This window comes from Melitaea cinxia, chromosome Z, assembly GCF_905220565.1.
Source record: "Melitaea cinxia chromosome Z, ilMelCinx1.1, whole genome shotgun sequence".
NCBI lineage: Eukaryota > Metazoa > Arthropoda > Insecta > Lepidoptera > Nymphalidae > Melitaea > Melitaea cinxia.
This window is the reverse complement of record NC_059424.1, coordinates 14754917-14772530: the sequence shown is the minus strand read 5'-3', so window position 1 is coordinate 14772530 and position 17614 is coordinate 14754917. Positions and strand designations below refer to the sequence as shown.

General features: G+C 31.8%; 1 protein-coding gene across 1 annotated transcript; it reads left to right on the top strand.

Annotated features, from left to right (window-relative positions):
• Positions 1-390: 390 nt before the first annotated feature.
• Positions 391-17214, top strand: LOC123668847. Its single transcript, XM_045602537.1, has 10 exons — positions 391-513; positions 598-780; positions 864-989; positions 1060-1265; positions 1855-2190; positions 3618-3782; positions 9586-9852; positions 11758-12020; positions 12420-12617; positions 12836-17214. Exons 2-10 carry the CDS (start codon positions 670-672, stop codon positions 17212-17214), a joined length of 6051 nt encoding a protein of 2016 aa, XP_045458493.1. The 5' UTR covers positions 391-513; positions 598-669.
• Positions 17215-17614: the final 400 nt, after the last annotated feature.

Genomic DNA, 17614 nt, shown 5'->3' with positions numbered 1-17614 from the left:
AATTTTAATAATAGTAAATAATATTGCTAAATTAAAATTCATTTCACTATTTAATTTTGAATAACCCGATACATCATAATAATACAAATATTCAAGTTCTCTTAATAAAAAACCAACTCAATCAATATTATTAGGCATAGATACCTATCTATATGAAAATAAATAGAGCAACGCAACAGCAACGGATAAAAAAAGTAATGGCCGAATAAACTTCCGTTGAAAGTAGTAACGTTTTCTTACGTTTTTATTTCAAAACTTTTAGAAAAGCATTATCTACAGTATATAACTAAATTTTTAATAATAATTTATTACCAAATTATTTAATAATAAATTAGTTTGGCTAATCAAACTGGATTAAAAAATATTTTTTTATAAAAGTTGTTCAGTTGTTCATTTTGTAAACTGTTATGGCGTTTGTGTTCTGATACACAACGCACATAGAGTTTTTTCGCGATTATTAAAAACGTAATCGGCTGTTAAATTAATATTTTTTTCGGAAGTGTTTTAACATGGGTATTTATTCAGCATTATAGTTAAATAATAGTAGTGGATTATTGAGATTTTAGGTTATCTTTTCGTATTATATAGATAGTTTAGGTGTGTTTCAGTGAATTGGAAGAACCAGTAGGCGTTTTTCTCCAGGCCAGTATCCATGAAAGTGATGTCTGAATGAATTTCTCACGGTTTTTAGACATTCAATCATGGTGGGAAGTCCCCAGCATTGCATACTTTTGTTCCTTATTCAGGACTGCGTTCAATCTTCTGGATTTTGACATCGAAGTTAGTAACATGAGATTTGTTCATTAAGTGTGGTTTTGACTTGCATGAAAAAGTGTGTAACGCAGTTGTTATTGGTGTTTTAGGAATTAGAAGAAGCTCTTCTGACAGATGGCACAGAAGAAACTGGTAATTCTCTTTTGACTGAACTGATAGTACGACTCTTGAACGGTTGCTTAGGCAACAATGACATCTCGGCTTTTAATTATCAGGTATTAAATGTTTACTAATAAATAAACCTTAGATTAATTTCTTTATCTCATCTGCATAATTAATTTTCAGATGTATTTGAGGCGTCTGTTTAGGAGAAAATGTCAAGAGCATGGACGATACAACCCTTTCAATACTGACATTGATTTTCAATTTTTGCCTCTTCGGACAAAAGTTGAGATATTGTATGCATTATGTGATTTTCGCTTAGATGCTGAAGATGTATTTGACTTGTTTAAGAACTTGGAAGCTGAAAGTCTACGTGTTGAGCCTCTAGGGTAAGCAATTTACTGTATTTATAATAAAAACTTAATTATTTACACCTGATAACAGATGGCACTATACGGTTCTATTTATAGAGTATTGTTGGAAGTATTGATTTTGTACTTGTCATCAATACTTGTACTGAACTTAAGCTAAAATTTTGCAATTCAGTTTGGAAATTTTAAATGAATGGTATTATAAACAGTTAATTAAAATAAATTTCAACTTTAATTAATGAATTTCTGTATACTTTTGACATTACATAAAGAAATGGTTGATTGTAAACTATTCATTTTTTTGTATTCAGCTAAAACATCTACAATGATTAAAATTTTGTATCAAGAAATGAAATGTATAATTAATTCTCAAATGTCATTCTTTACACAGTTTTTTTTATGAAATTATCATTTAAACTTTAGTCAATTATTAAGTATTTACAATCTTACAACAGTAACACTGCTTTAGTAAATAGAGCCTGCATGTATAGTGTAATAATGTTTTATTATTGCCTAACTTTTGTTATTATCACTTTTTCTATTACTATGGAAATATTCAATTTTTATAAGAATTTTCAATAATAATATTAATATTAAATATTTGCAGATGGGACAACAATGATTCAGCTTATTGGTATTTTTATGGCACAAGATTGTATAGAGAGGATATTATAAAGAAATCGAGGGCCAAAAATAAGAAAAAGAAAAAAGAAGAGAGCAGAAAGAGAGGGTGGTTTTATGGAGATGATTGGCTTGACGACGAAGATACAGATCGTGTTTGGCAAGTGGTGTGTTTTACGGAAGAAGATTGGACCCACCTGACAGAGAAGTTCTGCGATGCTTCCACCAAAGTTGAAAGGGAACTTTATAGGTCACTCTCACAGAATTTTCTACCAGAAATTCCAAGGCTATTTGAAGAAAAGGAGCGCTTACAAAGGAAAAGGTTAGTTTCTTATTAAAGCTATATATTTGTTTGAGCTTGAAGTATTGGGATTTGAACTTTGTTACTTGAAATACAACTGCAATTTGTTTTGTCTACTATTAATTGTTATTATTAATTTAGCACAATGCGAATGTTTCAATGATTCATATTGTAAACTTAGTAGAAATTTCTGATGTATTTATTTATTTATTAAGAAAACCAACAGCGTTTCAGTTAATACATACTATAACCAAATTACACAACAAATAAGGCCAATAACAGGTTTCCTTTATAATATTTATAAGTATAGTTACATTGTTGCATTTGGAGCGATGGGATGGCGCGCTTACAATAGTCACAGCTATGGATCAATTTTTTATTATTGTTCAATAAATTTATACGAGTATTATATATAAAGTACAGCGTGTTTGTCGATGTTTCAATATCATTATATTTATTATAATCACTAGATAATTAAATAGGTATTAGGCAGACATTTTATATGTGTCATCACATAGTGTGTTGTGTGGATTAGGAATTGACGCCCTAGCCCTACGATGTCAATATCTTGGGATCGGTACATGACCACTAGGGAGCTTTAGCTTGCAATAATGGTTATTATCTCGATAGCTAAAGATTCAAAAATATTTAGCGAGGGTCTTGTATTAAAAATAAAAATATACCACTGTTCATATTTTCAAATTTATTTCTTTTGAACTTAACATTATTAAATTGACTAGTTAATAAAATGTAAAAATAGTATATTTGTGCATAAATTTTGCAGTTTAGCTGAGCATAGTATTAAGTTTTATATAATTTGCTGCGAAGTTCATTGCATTTTTAATATTCTATTCTTTCTAATTAAATATAGTTAAATATTCATTTTTCTAAAGCACATTAAATTTTTTGAATGTTTTTAATAGTAATAATATGCTTAAATAAATGGACAATGTTTAGAAATTAAATTTTTCTTATCTTTCCTTTAAAAAAGCTTTGCAAGTCAATTGATATTAATAGCCATAAAAGAATTTCACTTCATGTTATTTGATGCTTTGTGGAAACATTAGAAATAAGAAATAAAATTAAACATTTTTCTGTAATTATTGAAAACTAGTGTAAATTTACATCTGTGACATTTGCGACTGCGAAATTTATTATAATCTAGCCGACTAGCAAACTTTATAACACCTATTTTTTTTTTGTGAATATTTTAGCTCTTTCTTTAATTTCTTTTTTTTTACTACAGTTACCCTGATAAACACAAATACAAAAATAAATTAAATTGGTGGTAATTATTTGCATTATGTAAAAAAAAAAAAAAGCATTTTGGACCTATTTGAAAATTATTAACATAAATGTCAAATAGCTCTCAATTGTTTATTTTAAATAAACTTGCTTTGTTGAATGAGAAAACAAACGGTAATATTTTAAAAACCATAACATTAAAGGTTACTAGAACTCGCACCCCGTCGTACGTCGAGTCGCGTGCTGCAGAAGATCAAGCAGAAGGAGGAAGACAGCAAACAGAGTGTTTATGACTCTAAGGACGAAGACAGCAAGGAATCACCGTCTGCCGCGCGAGATAATAGAGCAAAGCGACGTGAACAACTGAGGTATTTAATGCCTAAATCAATTCTAAAATGATTCCAAACCTAGTATATTATATATCTAACAAATTACTGTAGTAAATATCATCTTTTTTGATGTTGTTTGCTAAAAATTTGATTTATTGTTTATTGATTATCATTTTACTAATGAAGGATTATCCTTCATTAGTAAAATTATCAGCATGGGCTCTCCAATTTAAGCAAATTATATTTTTCTTAGTTAATTTCTGTTTTTCCACCATTTGAATAGAAATTCATTAATTTAATTTAAGGGTTGTTTTCAAACTTTTTTTGGTTTGAAAATGTGGTTGAAGAAGTATTTCTTATAAATAAGTAGATAAAAGATTAAGAACCTTGATTCATTACTTAATTTTTTTTATTTGAACTGCATATTATACTCAGTGCTCGTATATAATTTATTTTTTCTCACAAAAAGCTGTATTAAATTTACATTGATAAGTAATAAAATGAGAATACAATATACCCATTCTTAGGAACAACTCAAACACCACTCGTTAATGTCTAATCTTGCTCATTTCTTGTCTAAAGTAACAAACAAAATACATATCAAACTAATAGTATAAAACCAGTACAATAGGAAGTATACTAACTTGCAATATAATATAGTCTGTATGTAAAAAACAACTGAGTTAAATCTTGGGTTTCAATTACATCCATAGTGAACATAGAACTTGGTATCCGCATTGATCTTTATTCTTTTGTCTGTTAAGTTTGAGCATGTCTTTTTGGTTTCTAGTGCTCTCATAAAGACCCTTATTATTGATTTTTTAATAATTAATAAATGTCTTTCATGAAAAGACTTGTACTTCTTACAATATTTTTTATATATATAATTATATTTGTAGATTGTGTCATCATATGGACATGGAATAGTTCTTTAATTTTCTCTTAGCACATTCATTTCACTACTGTAAACTGTGTACCATACCAAAAACTTTAATGTGTATTTGTATTATTTGAGAGTATAGATAGTATAGTAGGAGTGATTTTAACCAATAAACAATAAGGTATGTAATTAAGTTGATGAAATAGCCTGTAAATTTTGGAAGATTTCTAGAACAAGTTTAGTTAATGTCTTTGTTACCTTGTATTTCACATAATTTCATGTGGCATTTTATTAATGCCGAAAAATAAATTTTATACTAATTCATGTGTATAATTTACTTCGTTTTTAAAACACAACGATGATATTTTATGAAAATACATGTCGTAATTGAGAATTCAATTAAAGTTTATCCTAGAACTTCAGAAAATGCGTGGGTTGTACCAGGTCAATTTTGGTATTTTTTTTATATCACTAAGTCGGCAAACAAGCCTACGGCTCACCTGATGATAAGCGATTACCGTAGCTTAGACGTCTGCATCACCAGAAGCATCGCAGGCGCGCTGCCGACCCTATACCCGATTTCCCCCAGGAGCTCTGGTCATCTTACTCACCAACAGGTACACAACACTGCTTGAAAGCAGTATTATTAGCTGTGATCTACTGTAAGGTCGAGGTACTTCCCTAGTCGGGCTGCTCCATATTCGAGCAGAATTTTTTTCTGTTGCGCCCTACCTCAGTTGATTAAAAACAATCTAATGTTGCAAACGTCTTCAGTCACGGGTCACCTGTAAAATATACCTGATGTAAATTTCATAGATTAGCATATTTAAAGAACGAAGGTCTTCTCACTTTCATTCCCGACTTCGCTCGAACCCTTGTTTACTCACTAACCAGTACTAATCAGGATTTTCAAGTTACGAGATCGTTTAACCCAGATTTTCCATAGTTATTTTGAAAGTTGCCGTTTGTTCGAAGTTCCTGGTTATCACATACATTATAGCAACTTTGTATTCGATTCTGAATTTCGTATCGTATGATCTTGCAGTAGAGATCGTTTTTACGAAAATTTGTCCGAAAATAACGTGTGAAAGTCGCGGAACGGAGCATGAGTGCACTTCCCGCAGCACCGGAATCAAGGTAGAGTCAGAAATAACAAAAAATTAACCTCCCATAATTTAATCACGGGCTATGTACATCATAGCCATAATTTTTTAATAACTCTCAAATTTCACTAATTTACCAAACGCATAAATCTAGTTTTGCATAATAATTGAAGACTTGTTGTGTTAATCCGTATTACGTATGGTCACATATTCGTATCAATACGTTTATAATAATACAGGAGACGAGGTATCTATATACACTAATTTAATTTATGTCGAAAAGTAATACGACGTAGCTAGTAGAAGAAATAATCAAATGAACAAGTCTTATTAGAAAACTCATAATAGTACTCGTCTCACCTCGAGCAAATTAAAATGAGTACCGAAAATTTTGTTTGCGTTGTTATTTGTCCACGCAATAAAAAAAAAGTCAGTTTTACATAAACTGTAGTTCGTTGCACACTCAGTTGACTCAGCGACTACCTGTGCGTAGCTACGTGTTTTAGTGGGTAAACCAGACGTCGTGGAGGATATGTTTACTTACATTAAGCATACTTAGCACCCTTATACAAACCCCCACACCCCTATACAATTTATTTAAATCACTTAAAAATTCTGATTGTAATAGATAACAAAGTAAAATTGCCTAGATAATATCAAGTTCAATAGGAATTTATGTCTCTACAGTGTAACAAGTTAAACATTTTTACTTAATTGAAAATAACATTATAATATTATAATTATTTATTATAAATAGATGAATTAATTAATAATAATTTTTTTTTTAAGATTTTTAGAAAAAACACCGAAAAAGAAAAGAAATCGCTTGAATAATAATATATCGCTTGTATAATAATAAACAAATAATTATGATGATTTTACCAAATACGTTCTTCGAAATTTGTGCACATTTTTTTTTTTTTTTTTCAAAATGAAATGCGTACAATTAGATAGAGATTAGATACAATCCTAAATATAATAAAGCAAGATTCTGATTTTTTCACGTATAAATCGACATTCTACGAAGCTCTAAAAATTTGGCTTTTTCCTATAATAAAAGAGGTAGAAATAGTATTTTAATAGAAAGGCCGGAAATAGTTCTATGGCAACGACAATATTTAGCTGAAGTAAAGGTAGACAGACAAAATGGAACTTTTATATGTTATTTAGATGATACGTGGATAATACATAAACAAAGTCTAGGTTGATAATACAGTGACTACATCGAGATCTGCATTCCTAGGTAGGCTATCAACTGGATTGGAAAATCTGTCAGGTAATATATTTATTATTGTGTTTAATTTTGTATTGTCTTTTTTTATATCTTGTATATAAAATTCTCGTGTCACAATGTTAGTTACCATACTCCTCCGAAACGGCTGATTATTATGAAATTTTGTGTGCATATGTGGTAGGTCTGAGAATCGGCCAACATCTATTTTTTATACCCGTAAGCTATAGGGGGGGGAGGGGTTAAGGGACTTATTAATATATATGGCAAAACAACGTTCGCGGGGTCAGTTAGTTTTTTTTTTTTTTTTTTTTTTTTTATAAATAATTCTACACATGCTATAAAAACACGTTATATACAGTCATTATAACAAACATTATTTCACTGACGGATACTTTATTATTATTGCAGGAAAAGGCAAGCGGATTATAATTGTAAATATTGGCAGTATTAATAGATTTATAGGAGGATTGAAATATTTTGTACTAGCTTCTGCGCGCGACTTCGTCCGCGTGGAACAGAGGCGCGCGCAATACTTGATCATTATTTTGCTGCGATGTTATTTTAAAACTGCGATATCTCCTGAGATACTCATTGAAATCGAATTATGTAAAGGGATTTTTTGTTTTAAATTAAATACTTGTGATGAATCATGTTAATAAAAACATCTTCGCAAATAATGCACTATTTTAGAACAAACTTGGTTAGCATAAAAAAGGGTTATTAGTGAGCCAACCTTAAAAGATAGATATATGCTGTTGCGGACTTTTTTAGAACTTTTAAAGAGAATCAATTCCGTCATATATAATTTTTGCGAAACTTTAACTGTTTTCACAGCGCACGCAGCGGAAGCTCTCCAAAGGAAAAAAGAACCCCCGATTTTGAAACATTCTTCATTGGTGCTTCGCTCTTTTTGGTTTTAGCGTGATTCGATAAATGGGCTAGCTAACACTAAAATAATTTTTCAAATCGGACCATTAGTTTCTGAAATTAGCGCGTTCAAACAAACAATCTCTTCAGCTTTATAATAGTATAGATGTAATAAAACTGGTGACTACCACCAATAAATAGACGCCTAAGTGTTTGAAATTGGTTCCAAGACGATTTACCAAAATTGGATGAAAATGCAGTTATTATTTTAGATAATGCATCGTATCATCCTCGAAAATTTGACAAAGAACCTACAACTTCATTTCGCAAACAAGACATTACTGAATGGCTACTAAAGATGCAACTTTAGGATTTAGTTTAGCAAAGCATAGATCGCTTTGAAAAATTTGTCGTAGACGAGATGGCTAAGACTTCATCGTCCCTTCATCGTGAGCTCAACCCAATTGAGCTTTTTTGAGCTCAAGTAAAGGGCATTGGGCAGAAAGTAACAAAAGTTGAGAAATTGATGAAATTCAAATAATTTTGTTCGAAGGAGTAGCTAAAGTGTAAAGTAGCCAAGAATGGTCATCATTTGTCAATCGTGTGATATAAACCTTTGTTTGAAACAAAAATTTACTAAGTTGACAATCATGTAGGAAATATGTTAGAGCAGTTCATCAGAAGATGACGATAGTTTATAAGATTACAAGAATTATATAACAATTTTATTATTAATAAGTTCATGTGCAATATATTTTATACTATATATCAATAATGTTTTATTGTTATTTATTTATTTATAAAAGTCATTCAATTTTAATATAATTCAATATGAAGGAGCCCTTACGATTTCAGAATAAAAAAAAGGGTGTTGGCCCCAGTGACCCATCTCACTCTGTCAGTATGGAAAAGTGAGCGAGAGACTTACTCAGTACTCGTTTGTTAAAAAAAACAGACTATAGCTTTCGATTGTATAAAGAATCGTCAAAATCGGTACACCGAGTAAAAAGTTACGAAGTAACACAAAAAAGTACAGAACCTCTCAGAATTAATCGAAAATAATTCGTCACATTTTTGTAATTGTTATTAAAATAATATTTGAGTTTAACTATGTTTACTAAATAGTGAAACAAAAAAAATCTTGCCTTTTTCATACCATTTTTTGTTTGTTAGTCATATTGTAAAAAAATAAAATGTAAATGTTTGGACAATCCAAAAGTGTATGCCTCCACGTACTCCTCCTTGTGGGTTCCCTTTAACACGATGCTTGTAGCTTATACATAGCAACGCCTGGTTGTTTAGGAACTACAACGATGATAAGTTCAATTAATTGAATTGGCTTAGATAATTACAAGTGGCTCTGATTCATTCACATTCAATTCTTCTTTTCTTAGTTTATAGTTTCCTGACAATAAAAAAAAATATCTCAAGTGGTTCTCACGTTATTTTGCTATCATGTGTGCGTCCAAAATTTGATGTCCAACATAATATTTATTTAATCGATTTTTTTACTATAATATTATTCAAAAAGTCTTCAAATGCTATTTAATTTATAGTTTGATGTGTATTCTGTATAAAAGTGTGTATTTTATAGCATATTAATGCATTGTTTTAAAAATGTAGAGGTTTAAGAATAAGTCTTTCCCGTACTTTTCATTTTGTGACAATAAAGCACAGCCTCTTGGAGGTGTATAATAATACTGTTATGGTTAATCAAGTATATATTAGTTTTTATTTAATATTTGAATATATTTTTAGATCAAAATCTGAAACATCAGATTCTTCAGACAGTTCATCTAGTGATCAAGAAGAAATGCCTCAGAAAGTCACTAGACCATCCAGATCGCGAGAAAAGAAATCAAAAAACTCATCTGCTACCGATAAAGGCGAGCCGCCACCAGAGCCTATTGTTAAAACCGGAAGAAAAACTAATAACTCACTAGCAGCTGCCACTGGCCAAATAGTTATACCAGACAACGATGAGCCGGTCAACAGTACCCGACGGAAACTCAAGACGTCACAAATGTAAGAATAGTGTTTGATTTTGCTTATTAACTTGCTACGCTTGACGTTAAATTATGTCGTCGCAGACAAAGATTTATTTATTGAACAATTACAATGTTGGTATGTTTATTTTATTATTACAAGGTACGCCATAAGTTTATAATAAAATTTTACCGTTTACATTTTATCGCCGACATTTGTTATAAATTTGAAACTACATCTAAATAACACACTCAACTGAAGACAACGATCGGCATGAGTTGCTTGTGTCCATGTTTGCGATTATGATTACGCGTGCAATAGGTGATATACCTGCTGCTGCTACGAAGCAAACCGATCGCATTCACCCGCATCGGATGGATATAAAGTTGTAATGTGTTTTCAGTTGCAATTTTTTTTTCTTTTTTTTTCAATTATTTTGCTATTTCAAAAAATATACATATTGGAATAATTAATTTAAATATTTAAAAAAATAATTATAATTGTACTTCAATCACAATCACATCAGCCTATCGCAGTCCACTACTGGACATAGGCCTCTAAAAGTTCGAGCCAAAAATGGCGTGAACTCATGTGTTTTGCCCATAGTCATCACGCTGGGCAGGCAGGTTGGTGACCGCAGGGCTGGCTTTGTCACCGAAGACGTTGCTGCCCGTCTTCGGCCTTTGTATTTCAAAGCTAGTAGTTGGATGGCTATCCCACCATCGCTTGGCTTTTTAAGTTCCAAGGTGGTAGTGGAACTGTGTTATTCTTTCGTCGCGTCTTAAGACAGTCAAGGGAAGAGAGGGGGTGGCTATATTCTTTAATGCTGTAACCACACAGCAATTAATAATTTTATTTAATTTTTTAAATATCTTAATATATATAAATTACGCGTCACGTTGTTTGTCTGCGATAGACTCCTACTACTAAACCGATTTTATTCACATTTGCACACCATGTGCAGTTTAATCTAACTTGAAAGATAGGGCTATATTTTATTTTGATATATGCTAGCTATACCCGTGCGAATAATTTGCACTAAATAAGTATAATAATTATCACTTTATAAAATTACAAAAAAGTATTACTATATGTGAGTTGATTTGAAATTGAACAATAAAAAAATTACCGACCGTCAATCATGTTGACGCTGTTTCAAATTTAAGCCGTCTTGTGTGAGTTATTGTGAGGTTTTACAAAAAAGGGAGGGAAACATCTTAAACCTTAGCATATTAATATATATCATTATTATATTTAAGAAAAAAAAATATAAGGCGATACGAAGTTCGCCAGGTCAGCTAGTAATTATATATAGCACTTATTTTTTATTTATAAGATAAAATTATACAAATAAATATTAATTTCTTTATTACAACATGCAGTATTAAATTTTTGTGATCATTCTTGTTGATTTGATATTAAAATAATATAGGTACTATGTTATAGAAACATTAATGTTGAGTAACGTAGCATATGTGTAATATTTCAAAATAGGTTTGATCAAAAGAAATATACCAGTCATCACACCTAGCTTGTTATAATTTTACACTAGCCTAAAAATTATTGTTTAGTGCTAAGTAAAATTGATTTGTAAACTTTTATTCAAACTGTGACAAAAGTTATGGTTGGGCACAGAAAGGATTGATAATGTTAAGTTAAATATAAACAATCACCATTGGCTAAAGGTCATGACAAAATATGTTAATAGTACTCCCGTACACTATAAAAATGCAAATATTTTATAACTATTATCTGTCTATGTATGAGTGATATTTCTTGATGATATATTTTTAAAATGTTAGTAAAATTTTAATAATTTTTATCTTATCTACGTCTTTTAAAACAAAGCTATATACTTCAAATATTTCTTAACTATAACATTTAGTTATTTAAAAAAAGTTAAGTACACCTTTTATGAACACGGAGAGTTCAATTTATTTTTAGTTTCAGTCAAACTGAAGAAGATGTCCAAACTGATATGTACAAAGTGCTGGAACAACTCACAGCACATGAAGATGCATGGCCGTTTATGGACCCCGTGGAAGAGGAGTATGCTCCTAATTACTATGCCGTAATTCGGCGCCCAATGGATCTCCGTAAAATGGAGGAACGTCTAGACAGTGGATATTACACAGATTTTTCTATGTTTAAGGCTGATTTTAAGCTAATTGTAAACAACTGCCGATTATACAATGGACAAGACAATGGTTAGTTGTATTTAGTTTTAGTCTAATGTTATTTATTTAAACTTAATTTTTTAAATTTTATTTAAAATAAATCAAAAAAATATACTAAAATAATTTAAAGTGGGATATTTACCATTTTTTTTATAATTATTTTGCGGAGTTCGATATTTCGACATTATCTACGAATGTTTTCTTCACGAGACTGAAGTTTACGAGTAGATGTTGAAGTGTCCACACTTCTAATGCCGTCAACTCCTCAACAACCAGACTACCTCCTTATACTGTTTGCTCCGCAAAATAAAAATAAAGACGTGGTAAATATCCCGTTTTAAATAATATTAGTAATAAAAATAACGATGTTATTTAAAATCAATAAAATATATTCATTACCTGACTTAAATTTACTTAAATTTTTTTCAGAGTATACGATTATGGTAGATAACTTACAAGTCGCATTTGATAGACTAACGGAGAAATATATACATCGGCTTTCTTCCTCTGATGAAGAAATTGCTGTAGAATATCAATTACCGACGCCGTCACGCAAACATAAATTAAAAAGTAGTGAATCTCCAACACGTCAACAAAGGAAAAAACGAAAATCACAATCTGATCCAGGTATGTTTTCAGTCTTTTTTTATTCAGAATTTTGATACTGTTTCATGTACAGAGAAAATATAAGAAGTAACTAACGTTCAATTTCTTGATCATGCTTGAGAATTCGTTCAATTTACTTTTTTTAATAATTATAATAGTTTAAGGTTTGGTTGAAATGCTTATGTATTATAGCTTGCTAAGTAAATTTCCTTTATCTAAAATTTCATGTAATGTTGCAGTTGAAGCTCAATCAAGTACATCAGAAATAAAACCAGAAGAGGAACATGAAACGCCGATTGAAGAAGAATGTGAAGAACCTGAAGTTGAAATAAGTAAAGAATCTCACAAAAGCAAACACGATAAAGTAAAGAAAAAACGTAAAGGTCATCGTCATGGTAAACATTCCAAAAATCACAAAAAAAATAAATCTGACTCTAAAAGACACAGTAAAAAACAAAAACATGGTAAAAACAAAGACAAAGAAGGAAAAAAATCAAAAAGGTCGAAAAAGAAAAATAAGCACCATGATGTTGAACCACCTGAAGAAATAAAAAGAAGTATATCTCAAGAATCTTTAGAAAGTTCAAACAGAAGTAGAAGTGCAAGTCCCCTGCCGTCCATACACACTCCATCGCCATCCCCTACAGATCTAGATAGACCCGAACCAAGTGATAAACTTACCGATCCAGACTTTTTAAAGGATAAATATGATAAAATTAAAGAAAGAAGACGACATGCTGCTAAGGATGCGTGGGAATCCCTTTTTGACTATAAACAAAAAGTTGATAAACAGAAACAAACTTTAAATTTACCAGAAAAGGATAAAAATCAAAAATTAAGGGAAACAATTGAGAAACTAAAGGCAAAAAATGAAAAGTATAAAGAGTCTTCACTTTTCAATAGTCTTTTTGCACCAGGAGGGTCAAACAGTGCCAAGTATAAGGAAAGTAAAAATAAGAATAGAGACGATGATGATGACTTCTCAGATGACGATACTATCGACAGTGTTAAGGAGAAATCTTCTAATAAAAAAGTTAAGAAGAGTTCAGCTAAAAATGCATCTGCTTCTGAAGCATTAGAACAAGCCGTTAAAGATATAAGTAAATGGCTTGATGAAGCACCCAAAGGATCAGCAGCTAGTTCGCCTTGTGATAGCCCTGCTCAAACTATCTCAACAGAAGAACAAGATAACAGTAGGTTAGATGATGAATCATCGCAAGGTGAAAAACCGATTTTATCTCGAAAAGAATTGTCTCGTAAACGACCGTCATCTCGTGAACCAAAAATTTTAAAACGGAGAGAAATTCAAAGAACTATTGATAGATTACAGCCCGGAAAAAGCAAGGGTAATTTGTTAACTAATATAAGTAACAAAAATACTGACAGAACTGAGGAAGTCTCCACTCTTGGTCCACTTAGTAAAGCTCGTGATATAACAAAATTAGATGAATGTAGTCCTAAACTCAGTTTAGGTTCTGTTTTACCATGTGTTGAGTTTTCTCTTGGAAATGATCACAACTTTAAAAATGGAGATATAAAAAGTGATAAGCCAAAAGAAATTAAAAAAGCTAAAGATCCTGTAAAAGACATTAAAAAGAACGAGACAGTGGTTCAAAATAAATCAGAAGAGAAAATCGCTCCAACTAAAAAAGATGCTGAAGTAGAAACAGATCTTTTGCCTATAATGAAACCAAGTCAAGAAAAAGCGACTCCAAATCTTAGTGCTTGGTTTAAAGCTTTTGGTGCACCAAAAACTACAAATGCTTCAAATAATATTAAAAAGAAAATTGATGAAACAGAAATTGACGATAAAGCTCTGGAAAATGCTAACACTGACACCAAAACAACGAGTCCACAGAATACAACCGCTAAATATGACTCTCCAAATGATCTTAACTCTCCAATTCTTGATGGAGGAGATAGCCCACACCCGAGTGTTACTGCAACGCCACGACAACGAAGAACCAGCACAGGAAGTTCAATTTCTGAAAGATCATCATTTAGTCAAGACTTAGACTCACCTAGACATCAAATGTCTCACACTTCACCACTCTTACGTTCGCCTGCTTCTCCAAGGACAGATGATTTCCAGAAAATTACTTATCCAATTATTAATGGCACTGTACGTGCTGGATTTTACCAAGACACTACTTCTCTTAAAAGTAGTCCTGAGAAAAGTTGTAGTCCTAGGGATGCGCCGCAGTCTCCTTACTCACCGTATTCCCAACACGTGTATGCTTCAAACAGTGCCACTGGTTCATCAACGCCTAATTATTTTATTGATCACAACACAAGCCTTTTGCCAACATATGGCCAAAATGCTCCGCCTTATTACGACTCATCTAAAGCACCTCTAGTCAGTAAACCTGCTCGAATTCATGACGACTACACACAATTAGGTCCTGATAATTTTCAAACAACTCATTTTAATGGACCTTTTTCACCAACGCCATCACCATATCCATCCACACAAACAAGTTATTCCCAACCTCAAGTATCTCCAGAGCCTACTATTACACAGCCGCAACCACCAAATGCAGGGCAACTTCCACCAGACTCAAAGACAACATTATTTCCAGTCAAAAAGCGTACATACAGTGAGCCTGAAACCTCGTTATCTTCAAAAAATGTCTCTGAAGAAAAAGAAGCTACACAGTCTTCAACGACAAAAAGTGAATTTATTAAAACTGCGCATTCTTCTAATTTACGTCCAGTGCAAACAATACCACCGAGTTCAGTAGATAATATAGCTTTAGCTTTAAGTGAAAAATCGGAAATATTAAAATTAAATAACATTCGTGATAAAAATAATACTCTTGATTACTCTGAAAGACGCATGTCAGAACCTAGAGAAAATGTTTCCTACGAAAGTAACGATTTATTACGTGACTATAAAAAAGAGCCTATTCACATAGATCTAACGAAATCTGAAAATTCGAAAAAAAAAGACAACATAGATATGATAAATATGGGTTACATGAATAACGAAGAAAAAAAAACGAATGGAGACACAAATAGTGTGGAATTTGTTAACCGAGAAACGAAACCTAATATAAATCTACAGCAAAAGGGATATGAGATAGAAGCAATTGCTATTAATTTAGGCATAAATAATCAACAATTACCAAAACCCATAACTAAACCGCCTGTTACTTGCAATTTAACACCAGCTCATACTCACGAAAGACCCCATGCTGATATTAATATTAATCAAACCATACCGCTTGCACACCATAATCAGTATGATACATTACCACCAGGACAGCATATAAGCAATTTCTCTCTGAATGACATTGAACTTGCTAATAAAAAACTCTACTCCTGTAATACCTCCACATCCACAGCAGCTATTGATTATGGCAATTGGAAGATGGGCCAAATACGTAAACCGGATATACTACCATCCGATTATTCTTCTAATGGTTATACAGCCACAAGTGATGACAAATTAAAAACAAGTGATTCAAATGCTACTGCTATTAACTATAACAAAAATGTACAACATCAACAATTTAACAACTATAGTGTAGTACCCCGAACAAGCATTACACGAAGCCAAGATATTCAACCAAGCCTTTCAGCAGAATTAAGGATACCTAATCCACGAAATCTTTTAAAATGCGATCCCACCAGCGTAAACACAACTGTTAGTGAGAGCAATCTCCCAAAAAATATGGATATGATACCTAAGTCGCAAAAATCAGAAAAACACGTTCAAAATCACCCTTTGGTTTCATCTTTACCTTACAAAACGCCATATAGTACGCATTCCTCGCTTCCAATTGAAACTTTGCGGAATTTACCAAATATTCCTCAAATGCTAGAGCGATATTCAAATGATGAAAGATATTTAACAAGCTTTGCAAATAGCACAAGTTCACTGTATCATGACAAAACTTTCCAAATGGCACAAATGTTTAACAAAAGTATAAGTTCGGAATCACATCCAGTTAGTACTTCAGTCAGTGTATATTCTCAACCATCAATCACTGCTATAAATAAAGATAATAGTGCTTATAAAAGTCCTGTGAGTATTGCGAGTACGCAAATGGATTCAAAGAAGAATAAGAGAAAGAGAACATCAGACATAAAACAGTCTGCAACAACAATTGGACAACCCTACCATACATCTACCTGCAGTAGCGACGTTTTGACATCAGTCAAAACAAGTATGATGCCAGGAAATCCCTTTAACTTTGGAACTTCCACTAACATGGGCCTAGGAGGAATGTACGGCGATAATGGCGGCTTTACAATAGAGGACTTTAGAAATAGTACAAATCAACTAATGGCCGCTAACTACATGGCGGCAGCTGTGGCTCATCAACAAAGAAGCAATGAAGCAAATGTAGAAAAATTGGTAAAACCAGCACATCAAAATTCAAATCACAGTACAAGTTCATTTCCGTTTATAGGGCATTCACAGGTTCGTGCTGGCTACCCATTTGTGAGCGCAGAGCAGTCTTCACCATTATATCAACAGTACTTGCAACGCTATCAAGAGGAACTGCATCGACAGACTGGAGCTCAAATTATGGGCCTTTACCCATCAGCCTATACAACTCCACTGGGAGTTCGACAACCATATGATGCCATAAATCGACCTTCCTGGCTTTAAAATTATTATCCTCCTCCCTATGACGTGAGGAACCAATTTTACAAATATTATCGATGTGACAATTGTTATTAAAAATAATTTATGTTGTCTGTAGAGTTATAGCATTTTTGTGAAATATTTATCAATATTCATATTAATCGCTGTTGTGAGTATTACATGACAAATTTAATGTTATTATAATCCACAAGTAAAGTATTCATCTTGTCAAACTCGTACAGTAATGTTTCTTAGCATGTTGTGAGAAAACACAATGTTGTGTTAACATTCATTAACTTTATTACTTGTTAGAAAAAAGAATATTACTTTTCTTGTGTCTATTTAAAACATTGCAACTAAATATGTTGCATTTAAATGTTTACAGTAAGTATTTCTCACTTGTTTCTCTCTGTATATTTTATAC

What these genes read in the sequence shown, in the direction of transcription:
- LOC123668847 (XM_045602537.1), top strand. Translation starts at nt 670, where the DNA reads ATGAATTTCTCACGGTTTTTAGACATTCAATCATGGTGGGAAGTCCCC. An exon ending in CTACGTGTTGAGCCTCTAGG is followed by an intron (nt 1,266 to 1,854) that starts GTAAGCAATTTA and finishes AAATATTTGCAG; the next exon opens with ATGGGACAACAATGATTCAG. An exon ending in GAGCGCTTACAAAGGAAAAG is followed by an intron (nt 2,191 to 3,617) that starts GTTAGTTTCTTA and finishes ATAACATTAAAG; the next exon opens with GTTACTAGAACTCGCACCCC.